This window comes from Oncorhynchus nerka, linkage group LG23 (assembly GCF_034236695.1).
Source record: "Oncorhynchus nerka isolate Pitt River linkage group LG23, Oner_Uvic_2.0, whole genome shotgun sequence".
Classification (NCBI taxonomy): domain Eukaryota; kingdom Metazoa; phylum Chordata; class Actinopteri; order Salmoniformes; family Salmonidae; genus Oncorhynchus; species Oncorhynchus nerka.
In genome coordinates this window covers 50348905-50375225 of record NC_088418.1, presented here as the reverse complement: position 1 = coordinate 50375225, position 26321 = coordinate 50348905, and the positions used below count along the sequence as shown (strand labels likewise).

Genomic DNA, 26321 nt, shown 5'->3' with positions numbered 1-26321 from the left:
AATAATAGGGCAACTTATATTTATCAGACACCTCAGCACGCACCGACACCAGTTAATAAAACATATATTTATTTTTATGGTGCAAATCAATCTCAGTCATTGCACTAGTCAGTTCATCTTTATCCTATTTGTACATTCCAAATAAAATATTCATTCACAATCATCATAGCAACATCAACAGCAACAAATAATGCACAGCGTCAGAACTGTTGAGCGGATCAGAGGGTCAGTGTTAGGCCTTAGGGGGAGTCTACAGACACTAGCTTACTTGTACTTGTGGAAGGCTACATTGAGCGTTGCTTGCTTCTCAGAGGCCATAGCTTGAGGTTAAAAACACATGTTGTCAATGTGCTCACAGAGCACACTGATACCTTGTCTAATAGTCTTATCACAGAGCTTATGTATCCCAGACAAGCTCATGCTAAGGGTTTGCAGGGGCCACGTTTGAGTCAAGGTAAGCCCAAACCTAAACATGGATATACAGTGACTTCAGCAAACTATCCTTCATGTTGGCAAAATGTCATTTGTCTTCCAGCTAGAACGATATTGTTGGAGCTTTTAATGTGAACATGACACACAATTCAAAATCTCAACATGGGTTTACTTATGGTTTTGCTCATAAGCAGAGATGAGGGTAGTGATCACAGATTTAGAGCCTAAAACAGGATTTAACATGAAATTAAATAGGAAAACAAATAAAACTAAACAAAACATTTTAAAAAGCAGATCAGTTTGTTTGAAGCTTTTTCAGGCTGGGCGATGTGTGGAGCTCATGGTACTGTTTTAAAGAGTTCCAGAGATCTGATCCAGTCCGCTCCAGCTTGAAGTGCTGCTGGCTGAATCTCCATCTCCACTCCTTAGGGTCCTCTCTCCATCTGCTTCCCCCAGAATGTGACTCCAATCACAGGCTTAACCAGCCTCATGCTCCCCTGGAAGCTCCATCACCCCCAGTCTGCTTCCATACCCTGCAACCCTGTCATGTTCACCATAATCTCACATCATCAACCAGGTAGGTTGATTTAAGAACCAGGTCAGTACTGTTGGGGCATCCAGGGTCCTTGGACTCCAACTCATGCCCAGGATAGTGCTGTGTCTCTGGGTTAGTCTAGGTCCTGATCAGCCTTCTCTCCAGCCGGTCCAGCTTGGCCAGGTTCTCCTTCAGCAGCTTGGAGCCAGGGGTTAGGATCAGGGCCCTCTGGTAGTACTGCCTGGCTGCTGCATAGTCTCCCTGCAGTGGATCAAATACAGACATTTATCAGCTCTTATCCTATGCCATATATGCTTGATATGCAATTTCGGGTATAATCAAAGACTTGTAAATGGCGGTATAATCAATGGCTTGTAAATGGCGTTTGACTCATGCAAACTAAATCTACTGTGTCGTTATAGTACCTTGATATGCTGAATTCCTCCCATGTTCATCCAAGCCTGCGATTGGTCAGGTTTTAGTTCCACTACCAGCTTGTAGCTCTGTAATGAAGACCACGCACACCTTAATATCAAGTAGTTACAACCAACGATCACTAGGTGGCAGTAGGGTTCTTATGCTCGGACTATAAAGTGAATATGGAGGGAGAAAAGTTTACTTAGAAGATTACTGAAACTTGAATCAACTCAACATGTTTTATGAGTTTCAATTCAAAACAGCCTGAAACAATAGATTATGCTATCAAAATACAGCAAGCAGACATTGGATCCGCTTCAATATGTCAACCACCACACCCGAAGGCCGCATGATCTCAGTTGGCCCTTTTGTGCCTTTCTTAGAAGGGGAACAACACCCAAACAAGAGTTGGAGCCCTGGCGCCCGGCCAAGCCCTGCTGAGAGAGTCAGAACTCTAGAGTTTATCTCCGATAGTAACCCTGAGAATAAACTGTTCAACCTAGCAGGCCTTTGTTGACTTCCTGAACTGAAGAAAGAGGGAGAGATGGAGGGAGGGAAAGGGAGTGAGAGAGTGGAAAGGGAGAGAGAGAGAGGGAGGGAGTGGAAAGACAGAGAGACTTGCTTCGTAAGAAACGAGAGAGAGAGAGATTGTGAGTGAGTAAGTGAGTGAGTGAGTGAGTGAGTGGAAAGGGAGAGAGAGAGAGGGAGGGAGTGGAAAGACAGAGAGACTTGCTTCGTAAGAAACGAGAGAGAGAGATTGTGAGTGAGTGAGTGAGTGAGTGAGTGAGTGGAAAGAGAGACCTGCTATTTAAGCAGACAGAGAACAGCACAAGAGGAAAAAACTAATGAAAGATATAGGGAAGAGAAAGAAGTTTATTTTAGGCCACACACTCTGTCTTGTTGGAAGTGTGGTTGGGGGAAAATGGGCTTATTTGTTGATGCAGATAGTGGAGGAGATGGTGCTATTTTAGCGACAGAATCATCGCGTTTTCAGGGGGGAAAAGATCAAGGCAGAGAAAGGCCTGGAATGCTGTTTGATGTGATTTTATTTGCAGACTTTGTATCTCTTCTCTCTCAAGTGTGTCTACTTGAACAGGAGAAGAAAGCACCCAGCGCTTAGAAGATCCACAGGCGCCCTTGAAACCCCTGCAGATAATATACTGCATGTAGGAGATGCAAATCTTGTTGTTTTTAGGGAATATGCCTCAAAATATGTTCTATTCTTTATTCATAATTGTTTTTGGGGAGGTTGGGATATATGAGCCAATTAGTGGTATTGTTTTGTAACAGGTAAAGTTTGAAGTTATAGGAGGTTCTAAAGTTATTCACCGAGGTGAACGGAGAGAAAAGACAAGAGAAGGTGGATAATAAAGGCAAGAGAGGGGTACGACGGTGAGGAGGGAGAGAGAGGGGTACGACGGTGAGGAGGGAGAGAGAGGGGTACGACGGTGAGGAGGGAGAGAGAGGGGTACGATGGGGAGGAGAGAGAGAGGGGTACGACGGTGAGGAGGGATAGAGAGGGGTACGACGGTGAGGAGGGAGAGAGAGGGGTACGACGGTGAGGAGGGAGAGAGAGGGGTACGACGGTGAGGAGGGAGAGAGAGGGGTACGACGGTGAGGAGGGGAGAGGGGTACGACGGTGAGGAGGGCGAGAGAGGGGTACGACGGTGAGGAGGGAGAGAGAGGGGTACGACGGTGAGGAGGGAGAGAGAGGGGTACGACGGTGAGGAGGGAGAGAGAGGGGTACGACGGTGAGGAGGGAGAGAGAGGGGTACGACGTGAGGAGGGGAGAGAGAGGGTACGACGGTGAGGAGGGAGAGAGAGGGGTACGACGGTGAGGAGGGAGAGAGAGGGTACGACGGTGAGGAGGGAGAGAGAGGGGTACGACGGTGAGGAGGGAGAGAGAGGGGTACGACGGTGAGGAGGGAGAGAGAGGTATGGCGGTGAGGAGGGAGAGAGAGGGGTATGATGGTGAGGAGGGAGAGAGAGGAGGGTGTTAAGCAGGAGACAAAGTTAATTAGGTAGAGGTTGGAGAGTTAGTGGATGAGGAGAGAGGGAGTCTGTGAGGGAGAAGAGGGAGCAGATGGAGAAAAGTTTGCAGAGTAATGAGGGGGGTGTGTGTGTGTGTGTGTCCCCTCCTGTACCTCGAAGGCTCTGTCCAGCTGGTTCATCTCTCTGAGCTGGTTGCCCTTGGAGAAGTGAAGCTCTGCCCTGACAGACATGTCTATAGGGTTCTGCAGTAGGGCCTTGTCTAGAGCATCCAGAGCCTGAAGGAAGAGGAGATAATTAGTACACATAGGGATAGACTTCCATGGATAGGGATAGACTTCCATGGATATTTTACCTTTATTTAAGTAGGCAAGTCAGTTAGGAACAAATTCTTATTTTCAATGACGGCCTAGGAACGGTGGGTTAACTGCCGGTTCAGGGGCAGAACGACAGATTTGTACCTTGTCAGCTCGGGGGTTTGAACTTGCAACCTTCCGGTTGCTAGTCCACCGCTCTAACCACTAGGCTACCCTGCGAGGTTCTGCTATACAAATATACAAATTGATGGAAAGTGGTGTTGGGGGAAAATCAATGTACTGAAAACAATGTACTGAGCTAATATCAAATTTGCTTTTTACCAAATTATCATACGACAGACCACGTATTCACCCTGCACACCCTAATTGACAAACAAAGAAACCAAAACAAAGGCAAATTCTTCTCATTCTTTGTTGATTTCAAAAAAGCCTTCGACTCAATTTGGCATGAGGGTCTGCTATACAAATTGATGGAAAGTGGTGTTGGGGGAAAAATATACGACATTATAAAATACATGTACACAAACAACAAGTGTGTGGTTAAAATGGGCAAAAAAACATAAATTTCTTCCCACGGGGCCATGGGGTGAGACAGGGATACAGCTTAAGCCCCACCCTCTTCGAAAATATATATCAACGAATTGGCGAGGGCACTAGAACAGTCTGCAGCATCCGGCCTCACCCTACTAGAGTCTGACGTCAAATGTCTACTGTTTGCTGATGATCTGGTGCTTCTGTCACCAACCAAGGAGGGCCTACAGCAGCACCTAGATCTTCTGCACAGATTCTGTCAGACCTGGGCCCTGACAGTAAATCTCAGTAAGACCAAAATAATGGTGTTCCAAAAAAGGTCCAGTCGCCAGGACCACAAGTACAAATTCCATCTAGACACCGTTGCCCTAGAGCACACAAAAAAACTAAACATACCTTGGCCTAAACATCAGCGCCACAGGTAACTTCCACAAATCTGTGAACGATCTGAGACACAAAGCAAGAAGGGCATTCTATGTCATAAAAAGGAACATAAATTCGACATACCAATTAGGATCTGGCAAAAAATACATGAATCAGTTATAGAACCCATTGCCCTTTTATGGTTGTGAGGTCTGGGATCCGCTCACAAACCAAGAATTCCCAAAATGGGACAAAAATGCAAAAATATCCTCAGTGTACAACGTAAAACACCAAATAATGCATGTAGAGCAGAATTAGGCCGATACCCGCTAATTATCAGAATCCAGAAAGGAGCCGCTAAATTCTACAACCACCTAAAATGAAGCGATTCCCAATCCTTCCATAACAAAGCCATCACCTACAGAGAGATTAACCTGGAGAAGAGTCCCCTAAGCAAGTTGGTCCTGGAGCTCTGTTCACAAACACAAACAGACCCCACAGAGCCCGAGGGCAGCAACATAACTAGACCCAACCAAATCATGAGACAACAAACCCAATTTTGATAAACTCCCATATCTACTGGGTGAGATACCACAGTGTGCCATCACAGCAGCAAGATTTGTGACCTGTTGCCACAAGAAAAGGGCAACCAGTGAAGAACAAACACCATTGTAAATACAACCCATGTTTATGTTTATTTATTTCCCTTTTGTACTTGAACCATTTGCACATTGTTACAACACTGTATATATACATACAGTGCCTTGCGAAATTATTCAGCCCCCTTAAGTTAATACTTTGTAGCGCCACCTTTTGCTGCGATTACAGCTGTAAGTCGCTTGGGGTATGTCTCTATCAGTTTTGCACATCGAGAGAATTTTTTCCAATTCCTCCTTGCAAAACAGCTCGAGCTCAGTGAGGTTGGATGGAGAGCATTTGTGAACAGCAGTTTTCAGTTCTTTCCACAGATTCTAGATTGGATTCAGGTCTGAACTTTGACTTGGCCATTCTAACACCTGGATATGTTTATTTTTGAACCATTCCATTGTAGATTTTGCTTTATGTTTTGGATCATTGTCTTGTTGGAAGACAAATCTCCGTCCCAGTCTCAGGTCTTTTGCAGACTCCATCAGGTTTTCTTCCAGAATGGTCCTGTATTTGGCTCCATCCATCTTCCCATCTTCCCATCAATTTTAACCATCTTCCCTGTCCCTGCTGAAGAAAAGCAGGCCCAAACCATGATGCTGCCACCACCATGTTTGACAGTGGGGATGGTGTGTTCAGGGTGTTGCTTTTACGCCAAACATAACGTTTTGCATTGTTGCCAAAAAGTTCAATGTTGGTTTCATCTGACCAGAGCACCTTCTTCCACATGTTTGGTGTGTCTCCCAGGTGGCTTGTGGCAAACTTTAAACGACACTTTTTATGGATATCTTTAAGAAATGGCTTTCTTCTTACCACTCTTCCATAAAGGCCAGATTTGTGCAATATACGACTGATTGTTGTCCTATGGACAGAGTCTCCCACCTCAGCTGTAGATCTCTGCAGTTCATCCAGAGTGATCATGGGCCTCTTGGCTGCATCTCTGATCAGTCTTCTCCTTGTATGAGCTGAAAGTTTAGAGGGACGGCCAGGTCTTGGTAGATTTGTAGTGGTCTGATACTCCTTCCATTTCAATATTATCGCTTGCACAGTGCTCCTTGGGATGTTTAAAGCTTGGGAAATCTTTTTGTATCGAAATCCGGCTTTAAACTTCTTCACAACAGTATCTCGGACCTGCCTGGTGTGTTCCTTGTTCTTCATGATGCTCTCTGCGCTTTTAACGGACCTCTGAGACTATCACAGTGCAGGTGCATTTATACGGAGACTTGATTACACACAGGTGGATTGTATTTATCATCATTAGTCATTTAGGTCAACATTGGATCATTCAGAGATCCTCACTGAACTTCTGGAGAGAGTTTGCTGCACTGAAAGTAAAGGGGCTGAATAATTTTGCACGCCCAATTTTTCAGTTTTTGATTTGTTAAAAAAGTTTGAAATATCCAATAAATGTCGTTCCACTTCATGATTGTGTCCCACTTGTTGTTGATTCTTCACAAAAAATACAGTTTTATATCTTTATGTTAGAAGCCTGAAATGTGGCAAAAGGTCGCAAAGTTCAAGGGGGCCGAATACTTTCGCAAGGCACTGTAATAGGACATTTGAAACGTCTTTATTATTTTGGAACTTCTGTGAGTGTGTCACGTTCTGACCTTTATTTCCTTTGTTTTGTCATTATTTAGTATGGTCAGGGCGTGAGTTGGGGTGGGCAGTCTGTTTGTTTTTCTATGATTTGGGTATTTCTATGTTTCGGCCCAGTATGGTTCTCAATCAGAGGCAGGTGCCATTAGTTGTCTCTGATTGAGAATCATACTTAGGTAGCCTGGGTTTCACTGTGTGTTTGTGGGTGATTGTTCCTGTCTCTGTGTTTGCACCAGATGGGATTGTTTTGGTTTTTTACATTTCTTGGTTTTGTTAGTCTATTCATGTATAGTTTCTTTATTAAAGAACCATGAATAATAACCACGCTGCGTTTTGGTCCGCCTCTCCTTCGACACAAGAAACCCGTTACAGAGTGTAATGTTTACTGTTCGTTTTTATTTTTTATTTCACTTTTGTATATTATCTACTTCACTTGCTTTGGCAATGTTAACATATGATGAAAGCTGAGAGATTTGAAGGGGAAAGAAAAGAACGAGGAAGAGAGGTGGGAATTTTATGTAATTTACTTTTGCCTCTGGGAGAGAAAAGTCTCATCCTTGAGATGACATAAATAATCATCAATCGCTTTTATTTTCCTACTTCCCTTTGACAGAGATAAAAAAATCAATTTAAAAAAAACATGTATAAAACCCCCATTAAGGGTATATCGAGATAGTGAAGCTAACAGATCTGGAAGCGTAGGAATATCCCTGGTGGGTTAGTATGTAGACACTGGACAGAAACACACTCAGACAATCCAAAGGGAGGATGGTGTGAAATCCGGTCTTCTGTCTGAGACAGAGAAGATAAACATCCTCTAGTCCAGCCTTTCTAAAGCCCCTGTCCGTGGACCGCCGCCAGTCTATAGAGAAAGGCCTGAAAAAGCCCTACTGATCGCACTGGATTCATCTCAATCTACTAAATATGGCCCTTAGTTCATAGAACCATGGTTACGCGAGTAACCTCCGAGCTCCGATAAATGCGCTTGTGACAAACAGAGCTCTTTCCTTTTTTCTCCCTACAAGTTTGCCTCTAATTTTTTGAACGGTTGGAGTTACTAGATACGACTCTCAGGGAACACGGACGTGCCAGCTGTTTCCCTCTACGGCGGTCACAAGCTGCGCAGGACACGTTGGAACGCACACAATCCCATTTGAAAGCAATGCAGGTCTTCTTCCCAATACCTTTCTCAAGCATTTCAGTGACGACATACCATAAATCCTTTAGATTGAAATGTGGCCTCCCTGATTTAACATATCTTAGAGCTTTATCATGTTTATTGAGACAAAGACAGTAAGGCCAAATTCAACATTTTCATCAAATAATATATATAATTTTTTGTTGTTGATGATACTACCAGGTGTCCTAAAATAGAGAATCAAATATCTTGATGAACTATGTTATTACTGTCCTAAACAAATGATATGTGTTAGGCCCAGGAGGCTGGTGGCACCTTAATGGGGGAGGAGGCTCGTGGTAAAGGATGGAGTGGAATCAGTAGAACAGTATCAGATACATCAAACGTGCTTGGTGCCATTCCATTCCCTCCGTTCCAGCCATTATTATGAGCCGTCCTCCCCTCAGCAGCCTCCACTGCTGTGAGGCTAGTAGATATAATAGAGAAAATGCATAGAAAAATTGGTGTTCTGAATAAAAAAGCGATTGTCAATATTTTTATACCCAAGCGGCCCCCAGAGGAAAAAGGCCTTATCTCGCCGTTCCCTGCTTCTCTAGTCAGCCCCCCACATAACCTCTGTGTTGTTTTTGGAAGAAAATACTATTTTTAGCAGCGAGTCTAAATCTCGAATGGCACCCTATTCCGTATAAGTAGTGCACTACACAGGGATTGGAGTGCCATTTGGGACACAGAGATTACATCCATTCTGTTTGAGTGTCTACAGATGGGCCCCCAGAGACGGAGGGATGGAATGAAGGATGGAATGAGGGATGGCGGAGGAGGAGAATGTAATCAGATGGAGAGATGAGGTGAATGAAGTAAAGGATAGACGATCAGTGTGAACAGATGGGGATGTGATCCTGTGAGACTCGGAGGAGACAGAATCTAGATGGAATGGGTTTCCATGGTAACCACTGTTTCCGCGGCGATCACTGTCGCTGACCCCGAGGTGATATGGATTGTTCTGTTTTTTTTGACGGTCTCTTCTTATTCTTTCTCAGTCCCGTACTTTCTTTCAAAGGCAGACACCACAGACCCAACACACACACACACACACACACACACACACACACACACACACATGCACACACCTCTGTGTAGTTGCCTCGTTTGCTGTAGATGGCAGACAGTAGGCGGTAACACTCGATGCAGCTCCCCTGCTTAGATATGATGCCCAGAGTCATCTTCTCTGCTTCTTTAGAGCGGCCTGCCATGGCTAACACTTGTGCCTGTTTAGAGGGAGAGGTAGAGGTAGAGGTAGAGGTAGAGGGAGTGGGAGTGGGAGTGGGGGAGGGAGAGGGAGGGCAATTCAGAGCCAGACATCTGTGGTGCTGTCCTGGTATGACTGCAGCATGTGGTATGACTGCAGCATGCCTGAATGTGTGTGTGCCTGTGTGTGTGTCTGTGTGTGTGTGTGTGTTGTGCCTCACCAGAGCCAGCCAGATATCGGTGCTGTCTGGCTGAAGCGTAGCCGCTTCGCGGTACACCTGCAGAGCCTCCTCATAGCGTCCTGTGTTGTAGTACAGCGCCCCTAGTGGCGTCAGGATGTCCACCTTCCTCGTCACCTGCAGGGCCCTGGGGTCAAAGGTCAGGGAGAGGTCATGCAAGGTCCCACAGGACAGCTCCACCCATGACTCTCTTCTCTGGACAATGGGCACATGGCTAGTGTTGCTCTCGTTTGACTTGTGAATCTCTCCCATATTCCCAAATTGGTTGTCACCTCTTAACTCACTTTTTGTACCAAGACTCCGCCTCCTTGTTCTCATTGGAGGAGCGAAGGAGACGGCCCAAGTTTACCATGGCGACGTAGTGCGCCGGCTTGAGACGCACGGCATGCTGGTAGTGGGCTGCCGCCAGCGCGCCTTCTCCTGATGAGAGAAGAGTGAGAGAAAGAAAGAGAAACAGAGAGAGAGAGAGAGAGAGAGAGAGAGAGAGAGAGAGAGAGAGAGGGGAACATCATGGCCCGGTCCTAGATGACTTTGTAGAGTGGTGTGAGGAATCACACTTGGTCCTCAATACCAACAAGACCAAAGAGATGTGCATAGACTTCAGGAAGCGTACAACACCTACCTCTGCAACATCTATCAGAGGTCAGAATATAGAGATTGTAGAGGAATATAAATATCTGGGTGTCCTCTTGGACAATAAACTTCAGTGGAGTAAATAAAAAGAGACTGTACTTTATAAACAGTTGGGTTATTTTAATATAGACTCTACTATACTGACTCTGTTTTACAAATCCTTTATGGAGAGTATTTAAACTTTTTGTACTGTTTGTTGGTTTGGCAATGCCACTGTCAGCCAGAGAAACATGCTGAGAAGGATTATCACCACAGCAAGCAAGGTACTTGGAGTCAAACAGACAGGCCTGTATGAGATCTTTAAGGTCAGGGCCCTCCGCAAGGCTCACAAAATCATTTTAGACCCAAGTCACACCCTGTACCTGGACTTTGAATTACTCCCCTCTGGGCGCAGGTATAGGGCCCCCCTCAGCAGGAAAAACACAATGAGACAATCATTTGTGCCAGGTGTGATATCCCTCCGAAACAGCTCGGGCGAATGTTCCTATTGACTCCGTAAGGCCAGCAGGCTAGTCTTTTCTTCTTCTTTATTTCATGTTTTACTTCTTATTTCTTACTATTATTATTTTTATTGGTGCGTAACTGTTATGAAAGTTGTGTTGTCAATTTTGTTTTGTATTTAAACGCCACTTTAAATGTGCATGTGACACTGCAACAACATTTCCCCATGGGGACAATAAAGTCAGGAAGTAAGTAAGTAAGAGAGAGAGAGAGGTGTGAGTCAGCTAAAACTTTATTTACAAACAGACCAACACTCTCCTCTCCTACCAACCCGACTGAACTCACCGGTATCGACCAGAAACACTCCGTAGTTATTATGCAGGTCCGAGCTGTCTGGGCAGCTCTCTATGCCTTGCAGATAAACTTCATTGGCCTCCGCAAACCGCTTCTATAATAAAAAGAATACGATATCAATAAAATAGTTATATTGAATTATTAAGTATGAAGTGATATGTGTGAAATTGTGGCTATGCTGAGATACGGTCAGATAGAACCTGTGGTAATACAAGGTTAAGGAGTCAGCTAGTGTTTAATAAAACAAACCAAAGTAATGGTACAGTGACTGGAGTTCCCGGCAGCGAGAATAACCATCTACAGACAATTTCAATTGAATTCTGAATCCATGGAAAGGGCGAAGGGAAGGGTAGATATCGCAGAAATCACATTGCCTAACATGCTCTTACAAAAGTGTGTGTGTGTGAGTGCATACTAAGTATGTATGTGAGAGAATGTGTGTATTTTTGTGTTTGTATGCAACCAGTGCATAGATTGAGATATCACTGGAATGCCGTGTGTATTACCTGCAAAGCATGTGTGTGTGTGTGTGTGTGTGTGTGTGTGTGTGTGTGCGTGTGTGTGTGTATTACCTGCTCTGCATAAAGTGATGCTAGACTGGAATAGGCGTCAGCGAAGTGTGGACCGAACCGAATGGAGTCCCTCAACAGAGCCTCCGCCTCTTCCTTCTTCCCTTGGGACCTGAAATAACATCATCATCGTCAACATCATCATATGGCTATGTTGTGTCCGTTTTCTGCTGACACACACACACCCGCTGTGTATCCATACAGTAGATGACCTGGAAACAGTGTCAGGCCCAGCAGGAGTAATGGGAACCAATGTTGGGTCTGTCTCTAGGCCCGAGGCTGTATGTTCACAGGTCGTAATTGAAAATATAGACCTGATGGATCTGTAGCGCAATGATGAAGTTAATTTGTGTTTCTACATTAGAGCTAGCCAGGCTAGCGTGTGTGTGTGTGTGTGTTATAAACACTTTACACTCCCATCAATGTTGATGTTGATGGATCTGCAGCTCAATAATGGAGTTAATTTGTGTTGCCATTATTGCCGTGTTTCTCCATTAGAGCCAGCCAGGCAAGCAGGAATGCTGCTGTGTGTGTACTACAAACACCGTACACACCCATCAATGAGAAGAGAGTAGCTGGGGGCAATAATGCAGACAGTAAACAAACAGTAACAGAAATCTCCCACTGTCTTGGCTAATGCCAAGTCTGCTGCACTGGTGTGTCTGTCCTGGTGTGTGTGTGTGTGTGTGTGTGTGTGTGTGTGTGTGTGTGTGTGTGTGTGTGTGTGTGTGTATGAAAGTGTTTTGTTGTTCTAACGAGACCCCCCCGCAGCCCCTCCTCTTTGTGTCAACCCAGTGATTTCATGAGTGCTCTGTTTATCTGTGTGTTAAACAAATGTTTTTCCAATCAGCTTTCTGCCAGAGTGACAGGGATGAGTAGAGCAGAGCAGTGTCGATGATATGACAACCACGCACACACACACACACACACACACACACACACACACACACACACACACACACACACACACACAGCCCTATTGAGCAACAAGCAGAACAGCTCGCCACTGCGTGTCTAAACTATTTCCACTCAGCGCTATGACTTGGTGAGAAAGAACATTCTGCTAATGTAAGCCATTTAACCTCAGGTAGTGCACTTTGTGTCACTCGTTATGTGAGCTGCAGGGAAAGTGTGTGTGTTTGTGCGTGTGTTTGTGTATGTACGAATGAATGGGGTGCGAGCCTTGTGCCGAGGCCTCTGAGTGCATGCACAATGTGTGTGTGTGTGTGTGCACGCATGTCGTGTGTCCATGCATGTGTGTGCATATGCATGCATGTGTGTGTGCGTATATCCTACTTGAGCAGGTTTCCCAGGTTGAACAGGGCTCTGTTGTGCTGGGGGTTGGTGTCCAGGGCGGTCCTGTAGTAGTGCTCGGCATCATCTGGGTGGCGTGTCAGAGTACCCAGGTTGTTCATGGCACTGGCATGGCGAGGGTACAACCTGGAGAGGTTAGATGAGGGGGAAGGGAGGAGGAGAGCAGGAAAGTAGTTCAGGTAGAAAAAGGAGAAGAAAAAAAACAGGTATCTTCAAGTTCCAATCTGGAAGAAAACATTCTTCTTTCATCACATTTTGTGATGTGACCGATAATGGTTGAAAAGCCTGATGAAAAGCCTGATCGGTCTGGTCCTTGAAATCAGTGACGGCGATAGGAAGCAATTTAGCACTTTGGGGGCATGTGACCCTTCTCATGTATCCTTACATGACCCCATAGCGCTACAAGAAGACAATATGACCCCCATGATACCGTCATTAGGATAAGTGGTTGTTATCCTGATAACGGTTATCATACCCCAAATGGCTTCTGTAAATCAATCATTCTAGAGCATCTGAATAAGGCATGAAACGCTCTTATAGAGCATCTGAATAAGGCATGAAACACTCTTATAGAGCATCTGAATAAGGCATGAATGCTCTTTTAGAGCATTGAGTGCTTTAAGAAAGGATCGGGTCAAAGGTGGCATGCAATTGCAACCCATTTGTATTATTAGTGGCATAACTATGAGAGACACCCATCACAACCCCGGGGGCAAGAGGTGAAACAACGCCACGGCAACCGTGTCCATTTACATGGCAACTTAGTCTCCTTTCCATTGGCTAATCACAGTTTACGTTGCCTTTCAGTGTGACACTGTGTTACGGATACAAGTATCCTGTGTGTGTATCTTGTGTGTGTGTTTCTTTTCTCTCCTTCTCCCCTCACAGGTGAAAATCATCACTCCCCAATCAGTCACCAATCCAATCATCAATCAGAAGACACACCTCCTCCTGTTTCCTACCCTATCACAGTTCCTTTCCCTTGGTTTAAAAGCTCTTACAGCTCAATCTCTCTGTAAATGCCATGTCTGTAGGTCTCTTTGTTTCACTCTCTCTTTGTGTATTAACCTCTCTTTTGTTTGAGCACCTCCATAGCACTTTGTCCTCACCTGTGAGTATTGTTTTTGGTTATGGTGTTTGTTTGTTTGCTGGTGGGAAAAGGGGAAACCAAGACAAGTCGCCCATGGGCATACACTACCCGTCGGTAGACTTTGTTAAATACACTAGTTAGAACTGGGCGGACCACCCACTGTATTTTTGGTTAGTTAGCTGTTGTTAAAGTAGGCTAGTCTAGCTTAGGGGTGTTTTTAAATACTTATTGTTTCTTTCCTTGGGTCCAGCTCAGCCCCTTTTCCTGCTCCCCCCCATTACCGTGTGTTTATTAATAAACCCTGAGTTTGACGGTAGATTTCAGTAGTCGTGATTATTTCGTTCTCACTTTTTTACTTTGTCACTATTATAATTTGCATGAGTTACGTTACGGGTCTCATTACCACCCCCCCCCCCTAGACGGTCGGGCCAAAAGGGATTCGTAACACACTGCCTCGAAAGGAAGCAGTGTGGACTTAGTGGCACGCACACTGATGTAAGCACACTATTGATCTCCACACACACACACCATCACCCACACACACACCATCACCCAATCTAATGTCTTAGCAGGGGACCAGAACACGAAACCTGAAAAACAAACGAATAAAACAACCTCTAAAGAATGCAACAAAACCCACAACTCCAGGCTATAACAACATCGCCTCTCTCTCTTATCACCTTTTAGCCCAAATGAAAAACAAGAAAAATTGCCTATGAAAAGAATTGAAAGTGGAAGTAAAGTGCCTGGGGGATAAAGTTTGTCAGTGTCTGATTTTTAAAAAAGCACCCTATTCCAGAAGTACTTGAAGAAAGGAGGAGATGGTAATGTCATTGGTCAATGAATGTATAATGCCTTGCCCAGCAGACTGTAGACCAATCGCGTTCACGTTGTCATGCTGCGTCACGCAGTTGCTGAGTTAAGCGTCACACAACCCCTTCTACCTACGTAATGTCACGATTTCAAAGCTATATGGTATTAAAGAGAACAAGTTAATTAATTCACATCTTGGTAATATTTGTAATGCTGTGTTTCTCGTTCACGTAATTCATGTACATTTTTGAGCTAGGGCAAAATGGACTCCCACTTGACTCCCATTTGTCCAGATTGCCCAGTGCGGCCCATTGACAACATACAAGCAACGTATACAATGACCGTTAATAAGAATCGAATGCAGTTTACCATCTCATTTCTTCAAGTATTTCTGACTATTACACTAACTTTGACAGAACCCGATGGGAACTGGTCGAAGGTAGTGGACTATATAGAGAAAAGGGTATAATTTCAGAGCAGCCTCTGTATAGAGAGTCATTTGGTTTGGAGTGGGATAAAAGGAGTGAAGGGTTCTGGACAGGATTATAACAGCACACCTGCTGTTGCTATACGTAGATACAGGCATTAGAGGGGAACATGAAAAGAGAGAGGGAGAAAGAGAGCGAGGGGGGAGCACACTTCTGCTTGTCAGAGATAGGGGAAGGGGGTGAAATGATGGGGTATTCGGAGGATGGAGATGGACGGATAGGGGGATGAAATGATGGGGTATTCGGAGGATGGAGATGGACGGATAGGGGATGAAATGATGGGGTATTCGGAGGATGGAGATGGACGGATAGGGGGATGAAATGATGGGGTATTCGGAGGATGGAGATGGATGGATAGGGGATGAAATGATGGAGGATGGAGATGGATGGACGGGGATGAAATGATGGGGTATTCAGAGGATAGAGATGGACGGATAGGGGATGAAATGATGGGGTAGTCGGAGGATGGAGATGGACGGATAGGGGGATGAAATGATGGGGTATTCGGAGGATGGAGATGGATGGATAGGGGATGAAATGATGGGGTATTCAGAGGATAGAGATGGACGGATAGGGGGATGAAATGATGGGGTATTCGGAGGATGGAGATGGACGGATAGGGGGATGAAATGATGGGGTATTCGGAGGATGGAGATGGATGGATAGGGGATGAAATGATGGGGTATTCAGAGGATAGAGATGGACGGATAGGGGATGAAATGATGGGGTATTCGGAGGATGGAGATGGACGGATAGGGGATGAAATGATGGGGTATTCAGAGGATAGAGATGGACGGATAGGGGATGAAATGATGGGGTATTCGGAGGATGGAGATGGACGGATAGGGGATGAAATGATGGGGTATTCAGAGGATAGAGATGGACGGATAGGGGATGAAATGATGGGGTATTTGGAGGATGGAGATGGACGGATAGGGGGATGAAATGATGGGGTATTCGGAGGATGGAGATGGATGGATAGGGGATGAAATGATGGAGGATGGAGATGGATGGACGGGGGATGAAATGATGGGGTATTCAGAGGATAGAGATGGACGGATAGGGGATGAAATGATGGGGTATTCGGAGGATGGAGATGGACGGATAGGGGATGAAATGATGGGGTATTCGGAGGATGGAGATGGATGGATAGGAGGATGAAATGATGGGGTATTCAGAGGATAGAGATGGACGGATAGGGGATGAAATGATGGGGTATTCGGAGGATGGAGATGGACGGATAGGGGATGAAATGATGGGGTATTCGGAGGATGGAGATGGATGGATAGGGGATGAAATGATGGGGTATTCAGAGGATAGAGATGGACGGATAGGGGGATGAAATGATGGGGTATTCGGAGGATGGAGATGGACGGATAGGGGATGAAATGATGGGGTATTCAGAGGATAGAGATGGACGGATAGGGGATGAAATGATGGGGTATTCGGAGGATGGAGATGGACGGATAGGGGATGAAATGATGGGGTATTCGGAGGATGGAGATGGATGGATAGGGGATGAAATGATGGGGTATTCAGAGGATAGAGATGGATGGATAGGGGATGAAATGATGGGGTATTCAGAGGATGGAGATGGACGGATAGGGGATGAAATGATGGGGTATTCGGAGGATGGAGATGGATGGATAGGGGGATGAAATGATGGGGTATTCGGAGGATGGAGATGGACGGATAGGGGATGAAATGATGGGGTATTCGGAGGATGGAGATGGATGGATAGGGGAGGAAATTATGGGGTATTCAGAGGATAGAGATCGATGGATAGGGGATGAAATGATGGGGTATTCAGAGGATGGAGATGGACGGATAGGGGATGAAATGATGGGGTATTCGGAGGATGGAGATGGATGGATAGGAGGATGAAATGATGGGGTATTCAGAGGATAGAGATGGACGGATAGGGGATGAAATGATGGGGTATTCGGAGGATGGAGATGGACGGATAGGGGATGAAATGATGGGGTATTCGGAGGATGGAGATGGATGGATAGGGGGATGAAATGATGGGGTATTCAGAGGATAGAGATGGACGGATAGGGGGATGAAATGATGGGGTATTCGGAGGATGGAGATGGACGGATAGGGGATGAAATGATGGGGTATTCAGAGGATAGAGATGGACGGATAGGGGGATGAAATGATGGGGTATTCGGAGGATGGAGATGGACGGATAGGGGGATGAAATGATGGGGTATTCGGAGGATGGAGATGGATGGATAGGGGGATGAAATGATGGGGTATTCAGAGGATAGAGATGGATGGATAGGGGATGAAATGATGGGGTATTCAGAGGATGGAGATGGACGGATAGGGGGATGAAATGATGGGGTATTCGGAGGATGGAGATGGATGGATAGGGGATGAAATGATGGGGTATTCGGAGGATGGAGATGGATGGATAGGGGATGAAATGATGGGGTATTCGGAGGATGGAGATGGATGGATAGGGGGAAATTATGGGGTATTCAGAGGATAGAGATCGATGGATAGGGGATGAAATGATGGGGTATTCAGAGGATGGAGATGGACGGATAGGGGGATGAAATGATGGGGTATTCGGAGGATGGAGATGGATGAATAGGGGGATGAAATGATGGGGTATTCAGAGGATAGAGATGGATGGATAGGGGGATGAAATGATGGGGTATTCGGAGGATGGAGATGGATGGATAGGGGGATGAAATGATGGAGGATGGAGATGGATGGACGGGGGATGAGGAATATAGAAGGGGGGAATGGAACTGAGGGAGGTCTGAGATATGCATCCCTATATACACACACACACACACACACACACACTCTAGCTAAGCCGGCTCACGGAGCATCCTTCAGTGAGCCTCTACATCTCTGCCAGGGGGAATGGAAAGGTAAAAAGAACAAACCGTAGAAAGAGAAAAGAATGATCCCACTGGACCTAAACCCTTCTGTCCAAATAAGTCAAACTGGCTCTAGCCAGCCCCTGGTAAACTGGGAGAGAGGAGAAAGGAGGAGGGAGAGAGGAGGGGGGAGAGAGGCGAGGGGAGAGAGGAGGAGGGAAGAGAGACTCAGATACAGTAGTAGAAGACACACAGCATGATTTCCTTGCTCAGTCAAATACTAATGACTGAGACAAACAACTCTCACACACACTCACAACCACACATAAACAAAATGACAGAGCACTGTAAGGATAATCAGTTATGACTCAAGAAGAAGGGGGATGGTAGGGGGAGGGGAGAAAAAGGGAAAGCTGGACTGGGGGATAAATATATAGTCTTCTGGGTCTGTAGGAGCTGGACTGGGGGATAAATATATAGTCTTCTGGGTCTGTAGGAGCTGGACTGGGGGATAAATATATAGTCTTCTGGGTCTGTAGGGGCCAGTGACAGGCAGAACAAATGGATCTCCTCTTTCATTAGGTACAGTGCTGCGTGTGTGTATCTCACTGAGATGAATGGAGTGAAAGCATCGAACTGAGACAAGGCCATTACATGGTTGAGAATATGCAATCTAGTGTGTGTGTGTGTGTGCCTGTCTCTGTGTGTGTGTGTGTGTGTGTGTGTGTGTGTGTGTGTGTGTGTGTGTGTGTGTGCAAGCATTAGAACGTGTGTGCGCCTTTATGCATTTATGTGCAGCAAACAGAGTTCCTCTGATTTAATAAAAGAGTGTTTTGTAATTAATTGAGTGGGCGGACCATCAACCTAAGACAATCAATAACGTGTCTCCTACTTAAAGTAATTCATTCTAGTTACTTAAGGCCTGGAGGTACAGTCTAGACACTATAGGGACGACATGCCATATGAAGAAAGATGTCCTCTGTTTGTCCTGGTGCGCGGGCGGAGGGCTGAACTGTTCTCCATTGAGACCTACCTGACCGTTTCATGACCGCTTGCTGATTGAGGTTTGGAGCCAAACTTTCTGACCGTTTCTCAGGGGGTTTTCTTACCTCAACTGTAATTTTGACTGTAACTTGAACACTTTATCTTTCAGGTCCTGGAGTGACTGAGGCCACCTGAGGTTCCAAACATGTGGTTTTGGCAGAATGACCGAATCCCTCAACGTTGAAAGCTGATGGTGTTATTGTGGTTGAGGAATGCCTGTGGTTTGGCGGGACTGTGTCCCATTGACATGGTGATCAGGATGAAACACGTAAACCCCCTCATATTACTGTAGTTTTACTTTATTGGACACTGAGACTGACTTTAGAGCAGATTTGTAGTGGTGTAAACAGCAAAAGCTCTGATATTATGGACACTATAACTGACCTGAGAGCAGTTTTGTAGTGGTGGATGGCCTCCTGGTGGCGCCCTCTGTCTTTCAGGAAGTTGGCATAGTTGTAGTGAACCTTGGCGTTGTGAGGCAGCGTCTGGATGCCAGACCTGTAGAGAGAGCGAGAGAGAGGATGAGGAATAAGTAGGAGAGGCAGTGAAACAGATGTGTGCTTGCACTAGCTAGCAAGTGATTTTGGGCACTGTTAAACAGTAGTATAACTTGTGCTTATTTACGATAGTTTGAAGTTGTAGACATGATATTGTTCTCAGAAATCAGTCCTGAGTGCGCAGCCTGACTCGATAGACTATATGCAGTGCACTGACTAGTTTTTCATGCACGCTTTTTTACTTGAGAAATAACGCACCACAAACCGTAGCTACATGTAAAATTATGCGACTAAGACCTCTTCGGCAACAACGTCTATATTAATGACCGATTTCTTCATTTATCTTAGATTAGTTCGGACTATTTTAAGGAAGTTACTGTTTTGAGGAAGTGGCTATGTTGTTGCTACGGTGACTCAGGAGGGACAAACAACAGTACCTGCCAGGATATGCAAACACAGCACGCCTACATCAAACCACACCCCCAAGACAACTCTCGTTTGGCTTCAGTCACGGACGCTAGCGTTTCTTAATGAGAAATCCTCAAAACAAGGCCAAATCAGGAAGTGCAGTCGCCCTTTACTGCATGCGAGTTCTATAGGTTATTGAATGTCTTTACATTGTCATCAATTTGACTGGGGGCACTGAATTTGCTTGTCCTGGTCCATTGTGGATTGATACTACAGTTGAATAAAAAGCATAGGCTACAGTAACGCATGATAGCATCAGTAAAAAAAAAAGAATCCAATATGTTTGTTGTGTTGAAAGTCAACATTGTTGTAACTGGCTTCAAGGAGCCTACACGTCTTCCCTCATCGCACTTCTCCTCAAATAAAACAACACTAGGCTCCAGTAAATTGTATATGTGTGGGGCACGTTCTCAAGAAGCAAAATATAGCCTAGGCCTACCGTTGCTACTGCATTATAGGACTGAATCATTGAAATATGTTTTGGAGAAGCGCGTCTCTGATAACCGGATGAGAGGCCCTGCTTGGAGGTGGGGATGGATACCTGAACAAGTGAAATGAAATACGCAGGTAAGCATTTGTGTGTATGTTTTAGGATGTGGAGTATAATAGGTAACCTTCTATGGATAGGCTACTTTGCGAGGCAAGGATAAAAAAAGACAATGCATTGCCATTGAACCGGCCTTCGTTAGTAGCCGAGGCCTAAGTTAAGGGTAGCCTATGGAGGGCTTGGTCTTTAATCATATGAACCGAAAAAAAGCTATCTGTTTTTTAAAATAACAATATTTCTACATAGGATGGGGTCAGAAGCATGATATCGTAAAACTGCTTCTCTCGTTCCATGATACTGTTTGCACACATAGGCCTAAATGTCTTTACGCGTAGCATTTGCCTGTCTATACAAAATACTAATATCGTATCGTTGCCTATTTGTAGATTTCCCCCCAAAACATCTGCTGTTGATATGGCATTATAGGAGGACTGAATAGTTTGAACGGGTGTTTCTTTGGTAATCGGACGAGGGTCGCTCTTTGAAAATGGAGATGCATAGCCTACTCGAACAAGTTAAATGAATTATGCAGATATGTGAATTATGAATAATAAAAAGCATGAGGGCTAAAACCTCTCAAATATTTCAAAGCACTCTCAGTAGACCATTTTAAAACCCTTTATTCATTGGCTATTTGGCAAATGGTCAGGATAAAAAGATAGAAATATGAGATGCTGCTAAACCAGCCTTGATTAAGTGGAGGGTAGAGGCTCTGCTTGGTTTTGGACGGAAACCAATAGTTTCAAACTACGAGATTCACCGGAGCAAAAGGCACTATGTCGTGGCTGGATAGGCTGAGCTGTTTTTAAGGACACACCTCAAATATTGCCACCCCTCCCACGGCAGCACAAGCTAGCTGATGTTAGACAAAATTAAATTGCCTAACCTGGCATTAGGGCTAGAAAATAACAGTGCACCAGTTTTCACATTACGAAATTGCAAACTAACGTGTGCCTCTTTAGCGATTCCAGAATGAGAGATGGAGGTAGGGAGGGATGGGGTAGGGAGTGAGGGATGGGGTAGGGAGGGATGGATGGAGGTAGAGAGGGATGGATGGATGGAGGGATGGAGGTAGGCAGGGATGGGGTAGGGACTGAGGGATGGGGGTAGGGAGTGAGGGATGGAGGTAGGCAGGGATGGGGTGAGGGATGGGGGAGTGAGGGATGGGGGTAGGGAGTGAGGGATGGGGTAGGGAGGGATGGAGGTAGGCAGGGAGGTAGGGAGGGATGGAGGTAGAGAGGGATGGAGGTAGGGAGGGAGGGATGGAGGTAGGGAGGGAGGGATGGGGGTAGGGAGGGATGGAGGTAGGGAGGGATTGAGGTAGAGAGGGATGGAGGTAGGGAGGGAGGGATGGGGGTAGGGAGGGAGGTAGGGAGGGATGCAGGTAGGGAGTGAGGGATGGGGTAGGGAGGGATGGAAGTAGAGAGGGATGGTGGTAGGGAGGGAGGGATGGGGGTAGGGAGGGAGGTAGGGAGGGATGCAGGTAGGGAGTGAGGGATGGGGTAGGGAGGGATGGAGGTAGAGAGGGATGGATGTAGGGAGTGAGGGATGGAGATAGGCAGGGATGGGGTAGGGAGTGAGGGATGGGGTATGGAGTGAGGGATGGGGTAGGGAGTGAGGGATGGGGTAGGGATTGAGGGATGGGGGTAGGGAGTGAGGGATGGGGTAGGGGGAGGTAGAGATGGATGGGGTAGGGAGTGAGGGATGAGGTAGGGAGTGAGGGATGGGGTAGGGAGTGAGGGATGGGGTAGGGAGTGAGGGATGTGGTAGGGAGTGAGGGATGGGGTAGTGAGTGAGGGATGGGGTAGGGAGTGAGGGATGGGGTAGGGAGTGAGGGATGGGGGTAGGGAGTGAGGGATGGGGTAGGGAGGGATGGAGGTAGGCAGGGAAGTAGGGAGGGATAGAGGTAGAAAGGGATGGAGGTAGGGAGGGAGGGATGGGGGTAGGGAGGGATGGAGGAAGGGAGAGATTGAGGTAGAGAGGGATGGAGGTAGGGAGGAGGGATGGGGGTAGGGAGGAGGGACGGGGGTAGGGAGGGAGGTAGGGAGGGATGCAGGTAGGGAGGGAGGGATGGGGGTAGGGAGGGAGGTAGGGAGGGATGGGGGTAGGGAGGGAGGTAGGGAGGGATAGAGGTAGAGAGGGATGGAGGTAGGGAGGGATAGAGGTAGGGAGTGAGGGATGGGGTAGGGAGGGATGGAGGTAGAGAGGGATGGAGGTAGGCAGGGATCCTCCCTACCTCCATCCATCCTCCCCCATCCATCCATCCTCCCTACCCCATCCATCCTCCCTACCCCATCCCTCACTCCCATCATCCTCACTCCCTACCCGCAACCCCCACTCCCTACCCCATCCCTCACTCCCTACCTCATCCCTCACTCCCTACCCCATCCCTGCCTACCTCCATCCCTGCCTACCTCCATCCCTCTCTACCCCCATCCCTCCCTACCCGCATCCCTCCCTCCCTACCTCCATCCCTCTCTACCTCTATCCCTCCCTGCGTAGGAGAGAGGAAGAGTAAATAGAAGGAGAGAGGAAGGGTAAATAGTAGGAGAGAGGAAGGGTAAATAGAAGGAGAGAGGAAGGGTAAATAGTAGGAGAGAGGAAGGGTAAATAGTAGGAGAGAGGAAGGGTAAATAGTAGGAGAGAGGAAGGGTAAATAGAAGGAGAGAGGAAGGGTAAATAGTAGGAGAGAGGAAGGGTAAATAGTAGGAGAGAGGAAGAGAGAAGGAGAGATGAAGGGTAAATAGTAGGAGAGAGGAAGGGTAAATAGTAGGAGAGAGGAAGGGTAAATAGAAGGAGAGAGGAAGGGTAAATAGTAGGAGAGAGGAAGAGTAAATAGAAGGAGAGATGAAGGGTAAATAGTAGGAGAGAGGAAGGGTAAATAGTAGGAGAGAGGAAGGGTAAATAGTAGGAGAGAGGAAGGGTAAATAGTAGAGAGAGGAAGGGTAAATAGTAGGAGAGAGGAAGGGTAAATAGAAGGAAGAGGAAGGGTAAAAGTAGGAGAGAGGAAGGGTAAATAGTAGGAGAGAGGAAGAGTAAATAGTAGGAGAGATGAAGGGTAAATAGAAGGAGAGGAAGAGGAAATAGTAGAGAGAGAGGAAGAGTAAATAGTAGGAGAGAGGAAGGGTAAATAGTAGGAGAGAGGAAGAGTAAATAGTAGGAGAGAGGAAGAGTAAATAGTAGGAGAGAGGAAGAGTAAATAGAAGGAGAGAGGAAGGGTAAATAGTAGGAGAGAGGAAGGGTAAATAGAAGGAGAGGAAGGGTAAATAGTAGGAGAGAGGAAGAGTAAATAGTAGGAGAGAGGAAGGGTAAATAGTAGGAGAGATGAAGGGTAAATAGTAGGAGAGAGGAAGGGTAAATAGTAGGAGAGAGGAAGGGTAAATAGAAGGAGAGAGGAAGGGTAAATAGTAGGAGAGAGGAAGGGTAAATAGTAGGAGAGAGGAAGGGTAAATAGTAGGAGAGAGGAAGGGTAAATAGAAGGAGAGAGGAAGGGTAAATAGTAGGAGAGAGGAAGAGTAAATAGTAGGAGAGAGGAAGAGTAAATAGTAGGAGAGAGGAAGAGTAAATAGTAGGAGAGAGGAAGGGTAAATAGTAGGAGAGAGGAAGGGTAAATAGTGGGAGAGAGGAAGGGTAAATGTGTGTGGAAAGAGCGAACCTCTCTAATGTGCTACTGGTGATGAATAACTCAAGCCATTCCATTAATCCAGGGTCTGACACGCACACGCACCCCATCCCACCCACCACTCACCCCATACCACTGACCTGAAGAGGGCCTCCCGGGACAGCCAGATGTCGTTCTGTTGAACGGTCTTCCAGGAGAAGAGCAGGAGGAGCAGCAGCGTGGAGACGGTCAGGGCCGTGGTGCCCCAGCGACCCACCACAGAACACAACCTGCCCAGGCCATGGGCCACCAGGATACAGTAACCCATACTGGGGGAGGAGGGAGGGGGTAAAGGGGAGCGAGAGGGAGAGGGGAGGGCAGAAAGATGGGGATGAAAGGTCAGAGAGAAGAAGGGGTGAAGATGAGGGGGAGAGGAGTGGGGGGACAGAGAGAAGGTAGAGAAAGGTATGAGTGAGGAGGGGAGGCAGGGAAAGGGAGGGGAGTTGGTAGAAGTAAAGAGGGGGAAGGGAGAGATGTCGTACAGGGAAGGAGAGAAAAAGAGGAAGGAGAGGAGGGGAGCCGGAATGTGGGGGGGAGAGAGAAAGAGAGGTATCTTTCAATTATCTTCCACTCAATCATCTCCAGTCCAGTGCTGCAGAGTAAATACATACATGAATAAGACGTTCTGCTCACCAAGACTCTCCAAGACATTCACTACTCTGAGACCAATGTGCTTCTCTAGTGTTTTCCCTGGACGGGATTCAAGAAGAAAAAGACACGTAGTAGGCCCTTGCTAGAACAGGAAGCTCTCATTGGCCGCTCATACACTTCCTGTTTATGGTTAAGACGTTCCTGGTCGCCGTGGAGACGGAAGACAGATGACTGTCCTGACAGTTTGAGGTAAACATAGTGATGAGCCACTCCCTTAGTTCGAGGAGTCTGATGGCTTTAACAGCACATCCACACACACACACACACACGCACACACACACACACACACACACACACACACACACACACACACACACACACAGACACACACACACAGAGAAAAGCAGGCCAGCGGACACACAAACACACCCAAGAAAATGACGTGCTTTTCAGTTATCCAGAGTTCAAGAAGTCCTAGAAGTCTAGCCAAGAATCTCCCCTCTCCAGTCCCACATTAACCTGTTTTTCCACAGGAAATATAACATGGCTGCTTCCTTACAATCCCCTACCTCCCCAAACACACACACACCTAAGACTGAACAAACCCCATCTCCCACCCCAATGCTGTCTCACACCCCTGTGTATGTGTGTGTGTGTGTGTGTGTGTGTGTGTGTGTGTGTGTGTGTGTGTGTGTGTGTGTGTGTGTGTGTGTGTGTGTGTGTGTGTGTGTGTGTGTAGGTGTGTGTGTGTATGTGTGTGTATTAGCACAGGGTAAACAGGGCTCTCTCATTCATTCCACACCATTGCAGTTCCCCTACAAACCCAGACAGAAGGTAGGAAAGTAAATCACACCAGGAGATATTCTGAGAAAACTACACCGGAGAAAATCAGCTTAAGAGAGAGAGAGAGACAGAACATGAGAACAGGTTGAAAAAAGAGAGGAGGCAGAAAATACGGTGTTAAAAATACAGATGTGATAGAATGATTCTAGACACACAGAGAGGAGGAGAGAGTGATTGAAACCGAGGGAGACTAAATGGGAGAGAGCTAGCGGCCAGCTATTTAAAGGCTGTCTGCTGATTTACAGTATCCTCCTGAGTGTGTGTGTCAGAGACAGAGAAAAAAAGAGAGAGAGAGAGAGACAGTCAGCCCATTGACACCCCTATCAGACCACAGCAAAATCAGTCTACTTGAACAGAGCAATACTCAATCATGAGGCATCAAAGCCAAAGGAACTGAGTAACATTAAGAAATGCTATAGATGGAAGGAATGCAGTTTGGAAACCTACCAAAAAACAATTAGGCAACAACAAATTCAATCCCTTTTAAACAATTTCCTGGGGAAAACTTTCCACTGCAAAAGTGAAGGTGTAAACTTGGCAGTAGAAAATCTTAACAGTATATTTGACCTCTCAGCTTCCCAATCAAATCTAAAAATCTAAAATAGAAAACCGAAGAAAATGAACAACAAACAAACAAATGGTTTGATGAAGAATGCAAAAATCTAAGAAAGAAATAGA

The 26321-nt window shown here is 46.2% G+C and overlaps 1 protein-coding gene across 1 annotated transcript in view; it reads right to left on the bottom strand.

Moving 5' to 3' along the window:
- Window positions 1-47: 47 nt before the first annotated feature.
- The window catches only part of tmtc1 (transmembrane O-mannosyltransferase targeting cadherins 1), a 118345-nt gene continuing 92071 nt past the window's right edge, over window positions 48-26321 (bottom strand). The window contains exons 9-19 of the mRNA XM_065008203.1: window positions 24311-24478; window positions 19421-19534; window positions 12747-12890; window positions 11454-11562; window positions 10873-10975; window positions 9738-9873; window positions 9436-9580; window positions 9097-9234; window positions 3529-3651; window positions 1393-1470; window positions 48-1228 (exon numbers count right to left, since the gene is read on the bottom strand). Coding sequence (XP_064864275.1) covers window positions 1106-1228; window positions 1393-1470; window positions 3529-3651; window positions 9097-9234; window positions 9436-9580; window positions 9738-9873; window positions 10873-10975; window positions 11454-11562; window positions 12747-12890; window positions 19421-19534; window positions 24311-24478 — 1381 coding nt within the window. The 3' untranslated portion in view covers window positions 48-1105. The remainder of the gene's footprint in view (window positions 1229-1392; window positions 1471-3528; window positions 3652-9096; window positions 9235-9435; window positions 9581-9737; window positions 9874-10872; window positions 10976-11453; window positions 11563-12746; window positions 12891-19420; window positions 19535-24310; window positions 24479-26321) is intronic.